Below are 18,578 nucleotides of genomic sequence, written 5' to 3' on the forward strand. Positions count from 1 at the left end.
AATATAAAAGTAGCCTATAAATATTCATTAAATCATGTCTACTTTTAGTAGAACGCAAAGAATTAAATGCGCCTTTATCTGATGCATTGGGCAAACAACCAAAATTAAAGGAGCACCCTGCACATCGGAAAATGGCACTAAAGAGGTACCATGTGTGTTAAAAAGTGATGACGAGGGGTCCTGGCCAAGCGTTAATATGTGACGAGTTGGGAGTGAGAACATGCCTTCCACTTTCTGATTTTAAATCTAAACTAAAAACTTGTTTTCTTTAGCTTTTAATGAATTAGAGAAATTTATATATTCTCTTGTTGTTTTGATTGTTGGTGTTGAATGAAATGTATGTAAAGCACTTTGATCAAACTAATCTGTTTTAAACTGTGCTCTAGAAATAGATTTGACATTGACATTATTTGACAGAGGAGCTTGCAGTCATGCACTTCTCCACAAATAATGTTTCATATTGTTGCATCATCAGGCCAAAAACAATAAAGAAACCATGCCTTTTTACAATCATATGATAATTTGTCTGTAATGCAGAGCGTGGATGATGTGTGCTCGCTGTTGCTGGGTAAAGTAAGGACACATGATGATGCTAAAACAGTAACTGGGTCAGTTTGTATATCTCAGGGACGTTTACATGACTTACTACATTGACAGAGTGTTATGTGACTGTCTGAATGAATGTCATTTCTGAGCGTGTTACCTGCTGCTGGTTGAGTTTTCTCTGGATCTCGTGTGAGTCGCAGGTCTCGTAGACGATGGGCCGTGAAAGTTCAGTCTCGACGTGAGCCAGCCAGGAGCGCAGACTGCTCATGTTTTTATCCAGCTGCTGCATGGCCACCAGTGTCTCCCTCAACTTCTTCACCCTACACACCCCAGAGACAGATTGTACTAACATCAGATTCTGATTCAAGTATAATCACAAACAGAAAACATGGATATGACACTACAAGCTATACTATAATTAAAGCTATATGAACACAGACTGTGCAGCTTAGCCAGGTAACTTGAGATCGTGTCTCTCTCTCTCTCTCTCTCTCTCTCTCTCTCTCTCTCTCTCTCTCTCTCTCTCTCAAAAAAAAGATCCCTTTCAAACAGGGGTGGGCGATATAACAGTACGCACAATTAACTGGTAGAAATTTGTCAACCGGTAGAGATTTTGAACTTTCGCGTTTACATTCATGTGGCGTTGCTGTGCTGCTCAGTCACAAAAGCTTGTATGCGTATTTAAAGGGATAGTACATCCGAAATTGAAAATATGATGTGTATCCGCTTACCCCTGGGGATCCAAGATGTAGGTGTGTTTGTTTCTTCAGTCGAACACAATTGAAGATTTTTAACTTCAAATGTTGCTGTGCCAGTCATATAATGCATGTCAATGGGGTGTAATTCTATGAATTAAAAAAAAAACTTGCACAAACAACTTCAAATTAAACCCTTTTTTTTATTCTCATAGAATTACACATGCATTATATGACTGGCACAGCAACGGTTGAGTTAAAAATCTTAATTTGTGTTCGACTGAATAAACAAACACACCTACATCTTGGATGCACTGGGGGTAAGCAGATAAACATCACATTTTCATTTTTGGGTGAACTATCCCTTTAAGCATTACGGTTTAAAAACAGGTGACATTTAAAGCACAATTAACAGCGAAATACTCATTTCCATATATGATCGCTCTCTGAGAGAGTTTCTCGGCGCTGTGTGAGAGACGCAAGAACTGAACTGAGAGCTTTTTGCCGCCTTATTCGGTTTAAATGGGTAAATACACACACCTGTGTCAAAGAGTCATTCAATGTCTTAAGGGAATGTTAACAGTTGAGAGAGAAAATGCATGAGTGTATTGCATCCGTGCAGTCGCTCTTAAAATGACAGCGTCCAAATTTCCCCGCTGTCATTATTAATGCTGATCGAACAGAAAAATCTCTCACTGCTCTTGACTGAATCACCTTTGTAACTTTATTTAGAATAAATGTAGATTTAATGCACACAGTAAAGACTATGCATTGTTTTTATACATATGATTACTTTATGTAAAATTTCAACTGAAGTTTTTCAGTCTATTTCATTTGTGTCTTTGTTCTGTTCTAGTTTGCTTTCTTTGCTCTTTCTTTATCACAGTTAACTTGTCTTCAGTGAGCTTGAGTTTTTTAAGCTAGTATTTGTTTTTTAAATTATATTGAAAATGGTGATAACTTAACATTTTTTTGATATCACAAAAACCTTATTTATAGCAAAAATAACTATATTATGATACATATCATTATCGTGAAATAAAATGACCCCTATCGTGATTTAAGATTTTGGTCCTATCGCCCATCCCTGCTTTCAAAGAATAAGTGAATATGGGGGTGTGTACACAATTCATTTTCATAAATGTTTTTCTTAATAATCATATTTTGATTTGCAATACTTTTATAGTATTATATAGCGTTTTAAGTTTAACAGTTTGACCAAAACAAAGACAACAACACAGTTTGTCAATATAATGTCAATATACATTTAAATAAAATTAAAATAAATTATTTTATGATTATTTACAAGTACTATTAATAATGCGTATTTAGTTCATATTATAGCAGTTGGATACTTACTTTATTTATTGCTGTCAAATTTAATCTGAATATCAGTTATTGGACATAATTTATTTCGTAATTAAATGGAAGATTTTGGTCATATTGCCCACCCCTAGTTTCAAAGAATAAGTCATTTGTATTAGTATTGTAATTGTGGATTATGATTATTTATTAGCATTATTATTATTATTATTATTATTATTAATGCATATTTAAATACTTTATATGGCAATTATCATGAAAAAATCTAAATTGTTAATTTCTACTTTTATCACAACTGAAAATAATGCTTATACAGTGATACCGCTTACAACAGGAATTCTCAAGCAACATTTTTATTGTAAATATAAGGATATAGTTTACACATTCTTAAACACAACATTTGCATTACATTGTACGATTTCAATAAAAAAGGTTTATTTACTTTCGTCACTTGTCAAGGTCAAGCTGTACTGCAAATACAATCCAACAGTGTTTGAGTTTCCAATAATTCCTGAATCACATGCTCAGTGCAGAGCTACTGTCACACTCACGCATACCAGCATCGCATGTTTCAGCTGTGCCACCATTACAGATTTATATCTCAGAAAGATGTCTCATCTCAGGTTAGATATAAAGCAAAGAGCACTGATGCAGAGCGGACATGTTTCAACTTCAGCTAACTTTGATCGAAACTTTGGTGTTTGCTGTAGGCAGTTAGCAAAAGCACAGACAGAGTTTGACCTGGTGAGATAAAGCCCTCATGTAACCCTGGTGTGTCAACGGTTCAGTGTGACTGTGATTTAAGCTACATTCCTCAAACACATACACACTGAAACAAGCACCAAAGGAAGGTCACCAAAGGAAGGTCAGTGCAGCATTGTAAAGCGTTTACTTCATTTAATAAACTGAGGTGTACAATTGAACAATCACATATTTAGTTTAATTTAAACATCTCAAACCAGGTATTTCACCCACATAACTAATAAAACTAATTTACACTTCGGCATTAGACATGTCAAAGTACGACAGAAAATACCAAATACAACTTCCAGCACTGCACTGAAATAGGAGAATATGAAATATGCAAATGATAAGCGAATAAATCTTTTCCTGCCTGTTAATGTCGCAGTCACACTCTGGCAGACCTGAGTCCTCTCCATGGCATCCCGCCATGTCATCAGTGCCCATCTCCAGCACCATTGAGCCTAATCCCAATCAAGTGTTCCAGAAGAAAGAAAAACTACCACCCTTTAAAAAATTCACCTTCTCTTTCGCCCAGGCTTTCTTTACTGCCCTGGTTAGTGTGTGGGGTATCTGAGTGTGTGTGTGTGTGTGTGTGTGTGTGTGTGTGTGTGTGTGTGTACTGCTCTCAAGTGCAGACATGAGCAGCTGAGAGTGACAAATACTGCTGTGGCTAAAATAAGATGACACTCATTAGCATGTGCTGATCAGAGGACTGGAATGTGTGTGTGTGTGTGTGTGTGTGTGTGTGTGTGTGTGTGTGTGTGTGTGTGTGTGTGTGTCCTTATATATATATAAACAAAAACTAAAAAGTAAGTGCTAAATGGTAGAAACCATAAAAAAAAGTTTTTCTAAAGGCACAGTATGTAAATGTTTAGATGAAAATATCCAAAAACCACTAGAACAATGTAATATATTTTGTTGACCTGTGTACTAACATTATCCTAAACGTTTCCAAAAATGTTTAAATACAGAGAAATCCTCTATTAAAACCAGTGTTACGAATCATGTCCATGTGTCGCCTGTCAGTGACGTCATATCCGCGCTGCCCTTGATTACTCTAGAAACCATAAAAGCGGCGACTGCAGCATAAGCAGAATAAAAGCTCAGAGACGGTGTTTGGCGCAGGTCTCTCTCATTAGCATTCGCTCTCGTGCGTCCTGCTTCATACCACCGTAACGCTAATAAAACTTTAATACATTCACTCATTCATGAACATGATTTCTGCCCGAGTCCGTCAGATTCATTTCCATCGGCTGTGGAGGTGAAGAGTCAAGACTACAACTCCCATGATGCCACGCTCATTCACGCCGTCATCAAGATACGCCTTTGTATGGAAAAAGTGACCTCTAGTGGCCAAACTTACATACTGTGCCTTTAAATAGTATATTATCATCTATTATAATGGAAATGTGTACCTATTTTGGGGATATATTTGTACTCAGAAGGGAGCTAAATCTGACAAAACCCCCTTTTGATGACGTAATTAAAATCAAGTAATTAATAGGGTAAGAGTTAGAGTGTGGGTTAAGGTTAGGTTATATAGTATATATACAGCATAACTAGCTGTATAGAAAAAATATAAGTCTATAGAATATCCCCATTCAGATAGCTAAGTAAACGTGTGTGTGTGTGTGTGTGTGTGTGTGTGTGTGTGTGTGTGTGTGTGTGTGCGTGTGCGTGTGCGTGTGCGTGTGCGTGTGCGTGTGCGTGTGCGTGTGCGTGTGCGTGTGTGCGTGTGTAAGAAAGATTTGAAATGTTTGCTTCTGAACAATGTGGATACTTTTGCTTGAGAAAAAATGCATTTAGGTCTTTAAATAAATGCAAATGTCAATCTGCTACCGTTCTCTATAAACTCTTATTGAAAACTCAAGACAGCAGCTGTCGCACAGAGCTAATGCCCATGAGTGAGAGTGTGAAAGAGAAAGAGAGAGAGAGAGAGAGAGAGAGAGAGAGAGAGAGAGAGAGAGAGAGAGAGAGAGAGAGAGAGAGAGAGAGAGAGAGAGAGAGGATGACACCCTCTCACACATGGGCCACAGATGAAATCAACACCACACATGTGGGAAGCTTTCAGAATTGACTGCAGGCAACTCGACTGGCCCAGTCAAATCCAGAGACACCATGGTGTCACGTTTAAGATGCTGGTGCAACATATTTCCTTTCCACCCACAGGCCATTAGCACAAGCAACACGTTCAGTTCAAGCCCCTATTTCTATAGATGGCACTCTTCAAATGAACTGACTGACCCATCTGGAAATATATTTTTTAAAACATTCTGTGCTTGTTCTCTCACAAGCATAAAAGACACAAAGGCAAAACAATTGTAATTGTAATGTACAACAATTGTACATTTCTGATCCAAAAAAACCCACTCACCTCGCTGCTATAAGGTCAAGCAGATGCTGCCAGCGCTCATTGACTTTGCTGAGTTTGTACTGGATTTCTGCAGCTTTGCTTTCATGGCTGGCCTGAGCCAGTCTCTCCCCCATCTGTTCCAGCTGATTCTTGTTCTCCTTGGTCACTGAGATCTCTTCCTGATAGTCCTGATAACAAAGAGATTGCACATTTGTTCAGTTGAAAATTAATGATCATACACTGTTTTTCATATATTCAGTTAAATAAGTTGGAAATACTTTGCAGTTTAAAATAAATTTTTCCTGAGTTGAGCATTATTTATTTGTATTCACTACATTTCACTGTGGATTCTTTGGTAAATCAGTCGCAATTTCAGCTCAGGCTTTGCAAACAGACTTTTACATGTAAGTAACCGTGTTAATTCCGACACATGATCTGAGACCAGTGATTTCTGAGATGTAATGAATCATGTACAGTCAGATGTTCTTTGTCTGTGTCAGTAAATCAAACCAACGACTAAACGCTCAAATTTCCTTTGTTGCTCTTAGTAGAATGAAAATAATCTGTTATTTATACTGTGATTAAATTATATATCGAAAGCGATCAAAGAACAATCGCTAGAGCTGTCAATCAAACAGAGCGAGTTTATCAGAGACTCGTGACAAAACTCCCGTAATAATCAACGAATCTCTTATTGACATTGTGTTTGCACTGTTAGTTATGAGGAAAGCATTCGTTAGTGAGCAGAAATCGAGTTGTAATGACGAGATCACAGCATTCATGAGCTCAGCATGTCTGTGATCGGCTACAATGATCATCACTGCAACCTTTCACGATCTGAATATAATGCCATAGATCTGAATATAATGCCATAGATCTGAATATAATGCCATAGATCGGAATATAATGCCATAGATCGGAATATAATGCCATAGATCGGAATATAATGCCATAGATCGGAATATAATGCCATAGATCAGAATATAATGCCATAGATCGGAATATAATGCCATAGATCGGAATATAATGCCATAGATCGGAATATAATGCCATAGATCAGAATATAATGCTATAATCAACTTGTATGGCTCTCACCAGACCAAGCTCAATTTAAAGCTACACTGTGTAACTTTTTTAGTTTATTCTTAGCTAAAATCACTTAGTTCTTTCAAAAATATATGTGCTCATTAATATATATTTACTTCTTTCAAGTAATAATGCATTCTCGTAATTTTATAATATACCATTGAAAATGCATAAGTGTTTGGGGTTCGGATGGCGGTCGCCATGTTGCTCCTCCATCTTGAAAGTACATTTGCCAAAGAGGGACATACCCGTAAATTCAAGCTTCGCTTTTCGCGTTTTTACACTCGATGGCACCGTGTCGCATGTGAAGAGGAGGATTGCTTGAGGCTGCTATATGATGATGGAGGATCACTCTTAAGCCCCTTTCTAAATGCACGTCGGACCCGCAATACTCCCGGAACATTGCCGGGTCGCCTTCTGTGTGAAAGCAACCACGTCCCGAGATTGATTACCGAATTCGACCCGGGTCGGGGACCTAGTAACATTGCGGGATATGTATCAGAGTCGCCAAGAAAGCGGAAAAGAGAATTAAGACGGCAACGCAACGGGCAAATCAACAAGACAAAAGTAAATGTTGGAGTGGCCTTTCCAAGATGGAAAGAGCTCATGAGGAGCAACGATTTTAAAAAGAACGCTGGCGTTGCCTGCTTTCTTCTCGACAGGTAATATTAATTCAGCCTATTTGTGTATATTGGAAGTTTTATTGTTGCTTGGCTAATTATATCATGGTGTGCTGTGCATAACACTAGAACGACGTCTAGGATAGTTTTCCTCGCGTCAATGATGAAAAAGTATTGTTTACCTTATAACATAAATCCGTGTTCTATGACGGATAACATGAGATTAATATTTGAATTGCATTATAATTTGTTTGCCTTACGCTAGTGATGTCATATAATATAAAGAATAACGATAGCACTGATAAAAAAAGTTCCTTTACTAAGAATAGCTTGCATTCGTCTGGAACCTGATAGCTGATGTTAGCAATGAAATGGTAAAAAATAACGAAAACGTAAAACTATTATTCATTTTACATATATTAATTTGATCATAGATCATTTGGCAAATTAAATAACTGCAAATTATAATAGTTTTCAAAAGTAACCTCATCACTTGCAACACTCACCGAAGAGGTCGAACTGGAAGCCATGACTAAATCGGCCACCGTAGGAGTTGAAACGAAATCGAAATTAAGAGGAACAGAAACTATTATACACTGGATGGTCATATACCGTTTCACCGCTAGATGGGGGAAAATATCACACAGTGTAGCTTTAAGATTGAACATTGGTCTGTGGAGTCTGCTCTGTATATTCTACTGCACAAGAGGTGTGATCAACGGGCATTATTCGAATGACTCTGTACACAATTGGATAGTCCTTCAACCAATCAGACCACAAGAGGCTTGATCAACAGGCAATGACCCATCGCTTCTCTATCAGTTATCGTGTTAAACCCGCCAATAGCACGGCAGGGGGATAAGACAGTCTGTGATTGGTTCCCACAAAAGTGTAACAAAAGCAGTAGAAATGAATGTACAGGTTTCCAGACTGAGTTACAGGACAAAATAAAATCACCGGCAGATCAGGCTGGGTTTACCCAGTCTAATAACCAACACTTTTCACAGTTAGTTAACCTTGAGAGCTTGAGAACGTTTTTGAAAGAGTTAAACATGTAATACTAGCTACTTCATATGCAAAGATGTCAGCCAATCACAGCAGTGGGCGTTTACACTGAAGTCTCACAGCAGACACTTTAAAACAGAGCAATCAAATCAGACAATAAAATCAGGGCAGGGAAATGCCTTTTATTTCTAAATAGTGGTAATTTTTGGTGTAAAAATCATACTAACATTATAAGTACACCACAGGAAACATTTTAAAACAATACAGTTCATGACCACTTTAAATTAACTAGAATCCATGCTTAGCAATCAAATATATTTTAGTTTTAGAATCCAATTTGAATAATTATTTATTAATTTCCGTTCATAAGAAATAAATGTGTTGTGAATATCTGTTAAACATCACCTTCCTGAGCTTCTCAATCATCTCCTCAATGCTGATGTCACCGTTCTGCGAGACCTTGCTCTCCATGTGTGTGAGCCACTCACACAGCTCTTTGTTCTTCTCATTAAACACAGCCCACTCGTTCAGCCTCTCGCTCACCTGCTGCCTGCGCAGGGACAGCTGCGGGGAAGACAGACAATGATCCATCAGCATCAAGCGGTCAGTGAGTACAGAGAGTGATTAAGAGAAGGAAGTGAAGGGTGATGAGAGAAGGTGCATAGGCCTGTCATGATAACTATTTGTGACGCAAAATATTGTCCCAGAAATAATTTCAATAAACTATATTATTGTCATTTTAAGACTATTTTATGCCACTGAATATATAATCCTAATATAACAGCATAATAATGCAAGTAGACCTACATACTTTCAAATGACAACCTTTTAATTCTTTAGATCATGGAAATTAAGGCTAAAAAATATATTATCTTAAATAAAAATAAAGAAAATTGAATAAATAGTAAATAAACTGCGTTGACGTTTGTATGTGCACCGGAACAGGGTTACGCGGCTTTTAGGAGTGTGACGAGATCTCGTCTCGTGCCACGAAATCTCGCGAGACTAAACTGTGACGAGATTTCTCGTCGAGGTAAAAATCTGTCTCGTCATTTTCTCTCATGACCTGCTGGTCAAGAAGGAGTGTGAGGGTGAAGTTTATATTACAGCTCCACTCTAGTCAATTTTTTATAGAAATAAAAACAATTTAATTCAGGTGGACAATCATAACAGTCGCTTGAACTCGCTTCAATTCCATCCGCTCATCTAGAATGAGTTGTTCGAGTCTTGCGCAGCTGTGATCACGCAACGAGAAGACGAGCTGTGTTGCGTGTTAGTAAAGCGATCGCATTCAGTGTGTGTTACGAGTGTGTGTGTGTGTGTGTTAGTGGACAAGACCGTGGCGGAGGATTCGTTGCGCAACAGAAGCACCAGACTTATATTTTAAACTATTCAAACGAAAGCGGCTCCCTGAGGCATGAGAATTTCTCCCAATATTAAAGCTAGTTGAAACCATCTCTTAGCTCTATCTGTGCTTGAAGAAAAAAATGGGTCTCTATTTGCACTTTAAATATAGAGTATTTTGATTATGGTTTTTGTTTGCACTTAATATCTACGATCAATTTGTATAAAGGAGTTCAGTTAGGAGGTCAAAAGAAGCTCATGTGCAGTTCTTACTGAAGAGACAATCAAAGAATACAGTACTGTTGTCTTTTACTGTACATGATAATTCATATTAAGAAGGTAGAAATGAAATTCATTACAAGATGATTAGTTAAAACATTTGAAATGCACCTGCAAATTTTTTTAAATTTCTAGTCATGTATCATCATTGTGGATTTCTTAAAAATGCTATGTAAAAATCTTGTCTTGTCTCGTTCTCGTGAACCCAATCTCGTGTCTCGTCTGATCAGTGTCTCGTCACACCCCTAGCGGCTTTGAAATCGAGTCCATTTGGGCTTATTCTTACAAACTGTCAGGAAAACACTATTAGGCCGGAGACACACTGCAAGCGTGGTATGAGCGTGGCGTTTCTGTTGCGTGTCGTCTTTGCACACTAGAAGCGTGTCTGACGCGACGCTGCTGCTGCTATTAATGTACAGGGAAGCCCTATACTTCATGTTAAATATAAATATATTGCCTATTGATACAGCAAAGACAACGTCGGCAGAGCCGGCCCATACCATATCCATGGTATTGACGGCAAAAGGCTACAGAATATTTCGTTCTGTATTGACAAGTTTAATATTTCAAAATCGATAATTATGTTGTTTTTTATTATTACAATTAGGCCTATATCTGCATTTATGTTAACCTACAGACTTTCAAACATGAAAATGTCATTTATTAATATGTATTCGTGTCAAAATGGCATATAAACATCTTTTATATGAAAAAGCTTCCAACACTCTCGTGTGTCGCGTGAAAAAAAGGGCGTCTCTTCTATTTGAAGCCTGCACGCGTTTTCCGCGCGTGTCACGCAGGCAGTATGCAAGCTCTAACTGTTTAACATGGGAGCCGGAAAAAAAAACGGACACGGCACGCAGCCGAGACGCTCACGACACGCTTGCATGTGTCCCCGGTGTTACGCCTAAAATGGCACCTTTTTTTCTCCTGTCGATATCCGCTCTGTGTATGAAGGAACAGCCCAGGAACCCTCCGTCACAGAAAACATACAAGATGACCGCACAATCGAGTAAAATGGTGACATTCATTATCATGTAAACATAATGGGCAATATATTGCATCACAAAAAATTATTGAGGTAATGTACATTGTGTGATATATCGATATATTGATTAGACGACAGGCCTAAAGGTGCAAAAAGGTTAGTGAGCAGAATAAGAAAAGGAAAATGTCAGTTGAACAGGTCTCTAAAGTGTCATGCTCCAAATCTTCATTCCCAGCGTCCTTCCTTACTAAGAGGCATCAAAGTTAATAGGCACACAATTATTGCAATCCTCTAAGCAAGCAAAGAGCATTCAACAACAGCAGTTTACACGCAATTTCAAATATAACTATCTCTATTTCCATTTAGGGACTCCCTAGAAAGCAAACAAGCCTCCTCCAAACAACCGTACTAAGATATTTCAAGCACATCTGTGAAGTTTTAGACGATTGTTGGGGATCCACTAAATATAAGCATATAAAAGTCTTGCCTGTGCATAGAATGTGTTATAGTGCAAAGAGAATGTGAAGCGACTGATTGGCTGACGTGTGTACCTGGTGACAGGTCTCCTCCCACTGCCTCTGCAGTATTATCAGTCTCTCCTGGAGGACTGTGAGGTCATCAGCACTGAGGCCGCCGGAGAGAGACTCCCGCAGAATACACAGCCCGGCTACATCATCGGTCCAGCCTTCAATACTGCCCTCCAGTTCCTATCACACACACACACACACACACACACACACACACACACACACACACACACACACACACACACACACACACACACACACACACACACACACACACACACACACACACACGAACACATAAAAAACAAACCAAAAATCATTCAAATAAAACTACAGATCAAACTGTTTTGCTAAAAATAAAGTTTTAAGATTGAAATAAATAAATAAACATTCAAATTGTTGTCAAACTAAACTAATACAATTTAAATTACAGTTCAAACTGTAACTGATGAAAAGAAAGTTACATTTAAAAAGGTAATTAAACAAACTAAATAAAATATACAAAATAAAATAAAATAGAATAAAATAATTAAATTAAATAAAACGTAAAATAGTCCAAACTGAACTGCTGAAAATGACATTTTAGGATAAAGTTTTAGGATTTAAATAAATAATAACTAAACAAACAAAATGTAAGATGTAAAATAAAATTAATATAGGAAGGCTTGGCATTCAGACTTGCTTCAAATGTTTTTAAATTACAGTTAAAACTTTAACTGCTGGTTTCATTTATCTAAAAACAGGAATATTTTCTGCACATATTCTTCCCCTTACACACAAACTAGACGAGATTAGTTGCATTTGCTTTGAGCATTCACACTGTTACACTATAATCCTAATACAGATATGGTACGTGACTCAGATAACAACAGTCAACAAGCACATAAACACACACTTCTGTGTCAAGAAGTTATTAGAATAGAAAAAGCTGGCAACACTTTTGTTGCACTTCCTAATAAACCACGGCATCTCTGCGGTGCTAACACACATGGGTTTAGCATGATTAGCATGCACCTCAGCTTCTTTCCCTCAGGCAAAGTCAAAGAAACTCTTGCTGAAAGTCCAGCTCATTGAGATCAGAACAGGTTACTGTTCTGCACAAACCTGCTACACTCACACACACACACACACACCCCTCTCAAAACAACCCTTCTCTGCAGATATAAAAGGAGTATTATTAATGCAGTGGTTGACGGTTTATGAGCCCATGATTATTAATCCTGTGTGTGTCGCTCCCTGATGACCCACGGCTGTGTGTGTGTGTGTGTGTGTGTGTGTTTGTGTGTCGTTCCCTGATGATCCATGACATAGGATTAAGAATCAAGGGTTCAAAATCTTTTGAACAGGGTCATTTTTATAAATTCAGCTATTATTTTGTCTTGTGGACTGTATGTCAACATATTTTATGTAAAATATCTTATTTATTTATTTAACCTTTATTTAACCAGGAGAGTCCCATTGAGATTAAGAACCTCTTTTTCTTCTTGGCCAAGAGGCAGGACAGTCCTAAACAAAAATGAACCCTTTATTTTGTTAAAATTATTCACATTTTCACAGATTCTGCAAGGGGTTCACAAACTTTCAAGCAGCACTCTATGTAGCATAATTATCTATTCTAGACCAGAGATGCTCTTGCGTCATCGCGTCAAATCTGGTTAGAAAATAGAGTTTAATACTTCAACACATGATAAGATGATACTCAGATGTTGCTGAAGCAACGCTCTAAAAGGTGATTTGGTTTGCGTACCTTGCAGCGAATCTGTTCTGTGTGCAGCTCCTCATGGTGGTCGGGTAAAGGCACAGACAGCTTTTGCTTAAAGTCCCTCAGCTTCTCGTGTGATGCAGCAATTCCTTTCTCACACTGATCCCAGCCCTGCACACACAGCCACAGAGAAAAACACACATTGTGAAGTCATGAGAGAGAAAGTGGCACTCTGCAGTTGCAGCAGCCTGACAAGATATGCCTTTATGTATCTTAGAAATATCAAGCTCAGCTGTTTTTTTTATTGCGGATGGAGATGTTCGGTAATCATCACATTTGTAATCAGGACTGTAATCAAGCCAAACGTGGCGAGAGCAAAGGGTCATGGTCCCGAAACACAAGAGAGACACAGAAAGATTACATGCAGAGATAAAGCAATGAGGTACCTTCTATCATGTCATCCGAGAAAGCAGAGGGATGTGGAAGAGAGAGGAAGAGAAAGAGGCAAAAGGAAAGAGGAGCCATTTTCCTATGCAATCCAAATTTGTTTTCTGTGCCCCTGTGTGCTGCGTCAAAATGGAGCGAATGTCTGCCTGTCCCTGCTGCCCCGCTCGGACTCCCTCCCACATCCTGAAGATATTCCTCTCGCTGCCGTTCTCCGGTTCTCTCTCTTTCATCGCCCTCACACACTAAACACATCACACACTCGCTCACTCTCACTCTCTTTATGCTACAGTAGCGTGCCTCTGTTTGCTCTGTAAGGTCCGATGCAAAGTCCTTCACTTTCTCTCAGCACTATGAACAAGAGATCCATTTATAGTTTTTTTTTGTTGTTGTTTTGCTTTGCATTTTTCCACACTGCAGCTATATTTTCATATTTCTGACATCTGTAGCTCAAACAGCTCGTAACTCAAACACAAAACACCAAAACAACCTGACCTTTAAAATGTTTAACTACATATAGGCACAGCCCTATAAGTAAGAGATAGTTCAAAAATGAAAATTAGCCCATCATTTTAGCCCATCCTAGGTGTATATGACTTTCTTTTTTCAGACGAATACATCAGCGTTTAAGAGTAGAAAATGAGAGTAAAAAAAGTCCTAAAAAACAGCAACATTTTGAGCAAAAAGCTGAGAAAAATCACGTTTTTGTCAAGGACTACATCCGGATCGGATTCAGAGCGATTATCCAAACACAGATGGAGTAGATCGAATCCATAAACACCCCCCCAAAGCTTCACAGTCCTGTAGCTTGTCCTGGATTAACATTTCATTCAGTAAAATAAATGTTACATTTAGTTTTGATTTATATGATGTTTAATGTTGATGATTACATTATTTTACATGTGCATCTGCTTACATATGATATCCCTTGGTTATGCTACTTCTTTGCATGTGTTTTGATCAGGAGATTCTCTACTCTTTAAGAAGTGTCATAGCGCCTCCTACCATATAACAGTGACAACACGGAAAGCCGAAAATTTTAATCAATGGCGGGGAAAGAGTAACATACAAGATATTTAAAGGTTACCGAAAGTGTATTGGTAATAATTCCACTTTAGCACAATCAAATATATTTAAGTATAAGTGACCCGTGCTGGCAAAATAAGTCGTGATTAGCAAAAATTAGCTTTTTTTTTTTTCCCCATTCTCCATTAAAAACCCTTCTGAATGATCTGTGGTTTGTTTGAATCGGACCAACAACAAAAAAAGACACAACAAAGTTAAATTGAGTTTTCTAATGATTCCAAAATAATCACCTAGCAACCATACCTTAAAATCCCTGGCAAAAACACAAAATGTGGCACACAAAGTCAAAACCAAATATCTATAGTAAAAATATATATTTAACTTATTTTTCCATGATACCAGAAATTGTTTGATTAACAGCCTGTATATTCAGACCAACTGTACTGCACGGTTCGAATATAATGTTACACATCAGATGTTTTTCCCCAACAGCTAACCAAACGTTATCTTAAGACATAACAGATAATGTTTGCGTGATTGCTCTTCATAACAGGTATTCTGAAATACTGTAATTCTGTGTATGTGCATATCAGGACTGCGCACTGTCTAAAGCTTCAGATCTGTCAGTCAGCGCGAGGGAGATTGTTTTCATGGACAACGAAAGTAACTGCTCTCAGAAAACGTACAAATAAAGACTTTATTTGCTATTTGGAGCATTGTAATCGCTAGACGAGGACTTAACGAACTAAAAAAAACTCAGAAATGACATTTTTAATTAGTTTTGCCTGTAGCTCAAAATGATCCCATGCACATTCTGACTCATTTTGCTTCCAAGGGTCACATATCATAAGTTGGACCTCAGCACTATTTCCCGATAACTAAAGTGCATGAAGTATAAAATTAGCTCCAATTTAGCAGACTTTAAGTTTATACATTTTGTATACTGAATAGTACAATTGCATGGGTATATTAAAGTTACACTGTGTGATATTTTCCCCCATCTAGCGGTGTAAAGGTATATGACCATCCAGTGAATAATAGTTTCTGTTCCTCTCAATTCTGATTTCGTTTTGAAAGAAGTAAATATACATTAATGAGCACATATATTTTTGAAAGAACTAAGTGTTTTTAGCTAAGAATAAACTAAAAAAGTTACACAGTGTAGCTTTAAGTACATAAATATATAAATGTATTTGTCGTATATATGGAGCATCAAATAAATGTACTTCAAATACATTTTGGTATATTTATTTTTCACTAGGGATGTTTTTATGAACACGTCCTTACCCTTGACAAAGAAAGCAGTTCTTTCTTCCTTTCATCGAGGCGGAAGGTAATGGTCCTCCAGCGCTCCTGCACATCGGTGAGCTCCGTGTGAAGCGAGGCCTCCGCTCTGGCATCGGCCCACAGGAGGAGCTGCCTCCCAGCCTCCACCGTCAGGATGTAGCTGCCCTGTTGCCTCTGGAGCACACGCTCCTTCAGCTACATGGTAAAAAGCGGACATCTATTTAGCTTGAGGCTATTGTTAGAGGTATTATTTCTATGTGTACACAACTAAGGCTATATCTTTACCTGTATGTGATCTAACATCCCACGGATCTGCTGTAGTGCTACTGTCGCTCCCTGTTGTAGGTCTTCCGGCTCAAGTGACACCTCTTGCAACCAGTGCCGTAGTTTCTCAATCAGATCTGTGTATCGCTGCCACTGCCGAACCAAACTGTCAATAATCCCCCGTCTCTGCTGCGCTCGCCGCACAACACCTTGCCACTGGTTACTAAGCAGTGCCAGTTTCAAGCCAAAGTCATCCCTTTTGTGTGAGAGGACCCAAAAAAAAGACTGTCACTTCAAGTAATTTTGAATTAAAAGAATAAACAAATAAACAAAGATTACCTGTCCTCCACCTGTCCCTGATTCAGAAGCTGATGTCCATCATTGATGATTGAGTATAGAATCTGTTGTCGACTAAACATGTCTGCTTGGAATAGCTAAACACACACACACACACGCTTTAGTAAAGCAGTTCCATAAAGTAGGTCATTAAACCTACCTATAGCTCAATGCATTTTATGCTGTATATTTTGATTATTTTTAAATGGATAAATCTCTGTAATATAGCATCAAATAGATAGAGATGCACCGACTGCAATTTTCTTGGCCAATGCCGATCTCCGATTTTTTTTTTAAAGGTCCCGTTCCTTCTCGATTCCATCTTTCAAACTTTAGTTAGTGTGTAATGTTGCTGTTAGGGCATAAATAATACCTGCAAAATTATAAAGCTCAAAGTTCAATGCCAAGCGAGATATTTTATTTAACAGAAGTTCCCTTTCAAAGCCTACAGCGAAAGGCCGGTTTGGACTACACCCCTGCACTTCCTGCTTTAATGACGTCACTAGAACCGTTTGTTGACGAACCCTCCGCTCACAAGAACACGCAAAATAGGGGGCGTGGTCTCGTTGCTCTCCCACGTGGAGAAGAGCGGCAAACATGGCTTGCATCTCCCCGTTATGGTAAGAGGCGGGACCTTTCCAGGCAAAGTGCGCTAAGCTGCTGTCCAATCACAACACGGGAAGCCCTGGCCCAATCAGAACTCGTTACGTTTTTCTGAAGGAGGGACTTTATAGAACAAGGAAATCATCAGGCCGTTTTAGGACAGAGAAAACTGCACTGTACAGATAAGTCAATTGTGTGTGTTTTTTTACACGCGAAACATGAACTCATGTTATATTGCACATTGTAAACACAATTAAAGCTTCGAAAACACGCGAATAACGGGACCTTTAAGTGTGACCTGTCGATTCCAATTTTCTTTCAAAGAAGTATAATAGAAAGTACATACAAACCAAAATATACTTTTCTTCAATGCAAAATTTTATTTTCACAAAAAAATTATGTACACTGTAAAAAAAGTGTTGGTTTTTGTTGGTTTAACTTAAAAAAGTGAGTAACCTGGTTGCCTTAAAATGTTGAGTTTATTGAAATTAAAAATTTGAGTTGATACAATGAAGGAAATTTGTTTAATAAATAGAAACTCAAAATATTATTGTATCTGAACCACATAAAAAATTTTGATAAATCATTAAATTGGCATGTTTCACTGCGTCATCAGAAATAAAACACACACAATTACCCAATATGCTTACAAAATCTTTTAATAATATTTTGATAAAGGTTGTTTAATCTCAAAAAATGTTCGTTGTATTAAGTCAAAATTTTAATTTTAATTAAGTAAAAAAATGAAGGCAACCAGGTAACCTTTTTCTAAATAATTTTTTACAGTGTAGTTAACTAATGTTATCAAATGAAACCTATAAAATGTTACAAAGAAATATTTTGAACAGTAGTGTAAATGCGTCTTTTCATTTCACTTGGTCTGAACAGGCCTTTAGTTGTTTTCTTTTTAAAGACATCTGTTGTAGATATTTTGTCTCTCAGACAGTACCTCATGCTCTCTCTGCTGGTCTAGCAGGCTCTGGTAGTTCCCAGAGATCTCAGCGGCCAGCTTCTCCTCTGTTTGGGTGAGGAAGGCCATCCAAGCATCACACTTCTCCAAGAAGGTCTGTCTTTGCAGTACCAGGGCCTGAAGTTTACTGCTCAAACATATGCAGACAAATGAATATTACACGTCTACGGAGAACACAGACACTGAACATCAGTAGCCACACACACCTGAATCGCTCTATTGTGCGAGCAGAGTTAGACGACCAACTCCGGTTTAGGTTCTGCAGACGCTTGATTTCATTATCGTTGAGGGGAAGCTGATAACCCAACTCGTTCAGACGCTCCAGATCAGGAGAAAGACTGCTCAGCTTTAACATTTGGGTCTACAGACATGTAGATATGACAATGTTTAGATGTGTTTATACAACCTAATAATTTTACAGGATGACTATTTTTAC

At 38.0% G+C, this 18,578-nt stretch overlaps 1 protein-coding gene across 5 annotated transcripts in view; it reads right to left on the reverse strand.

The window, feature by feature from the left end:
- Positions 1–18,578, reverse strand: part of syne1a (spectrin repeat containing, nuclear envelope 1a) — a 202,090-nt gene that overhangs the window by 23,716 nt on the left and 159,796 nt on the right. For all 5 annotated transcript variants that reach the window (XM_067416809.1, XM_067416807.1, XM_067416806.1 and 2 more), the window contains 10 exons: positions 18,349–18,503; positions 18,122–18,269; positions 16,573–16,667; positions 16,255–16,489; positions 15,970–16,164; positions 13,258–13,383; positions 11,535–11,690; positions 8,778–8,936; positions 5,683–5,849; positions 704–866 (listed from right to left, as the gene is read on the reverse strand). In XM_067416809.1, the coding sequence (XP_067272910.1) occupies positions 704–866; positions 5,683–5,849; positions 8,778–8,936; positions 11,535–11,690; positions 13,258–13,383; positions 15,970–16,164; positions 16,255–16,489; positions 16,573–16,667; positions 18,122–18,269; positions 18,349–18,503 (1,599 nt within the window). The remainder of the gene's footprint in view (positions 1–703; positions 867–5,682; positions 5,850–8,777; positions 8,937–11,534; positions 11,691–13,257; positions 13,384–15,969; positions 16,165–16,254; positions 16,490–16,572; positions 16,668–18,121; positions 18,270–18,348; positions 18,504–18,578) is intronic.

The sequence above is a fragment of the Pseudorasbora parva genome, chromosome 15, assembly GCF_024679245.1.
Source record: "Pseudorasbora parva isolate DD20220531a chromosome 15, ASM2467924v1, whole genome shotgun sequence".
In the NCBI taxonomy this organism is placed as follows: Eukaryota; Metazoa; Chordata; class Actinopteri; order Cypriniformes; family Gobionidae; genus Pseudorasbora; species Pseudorasbora parva.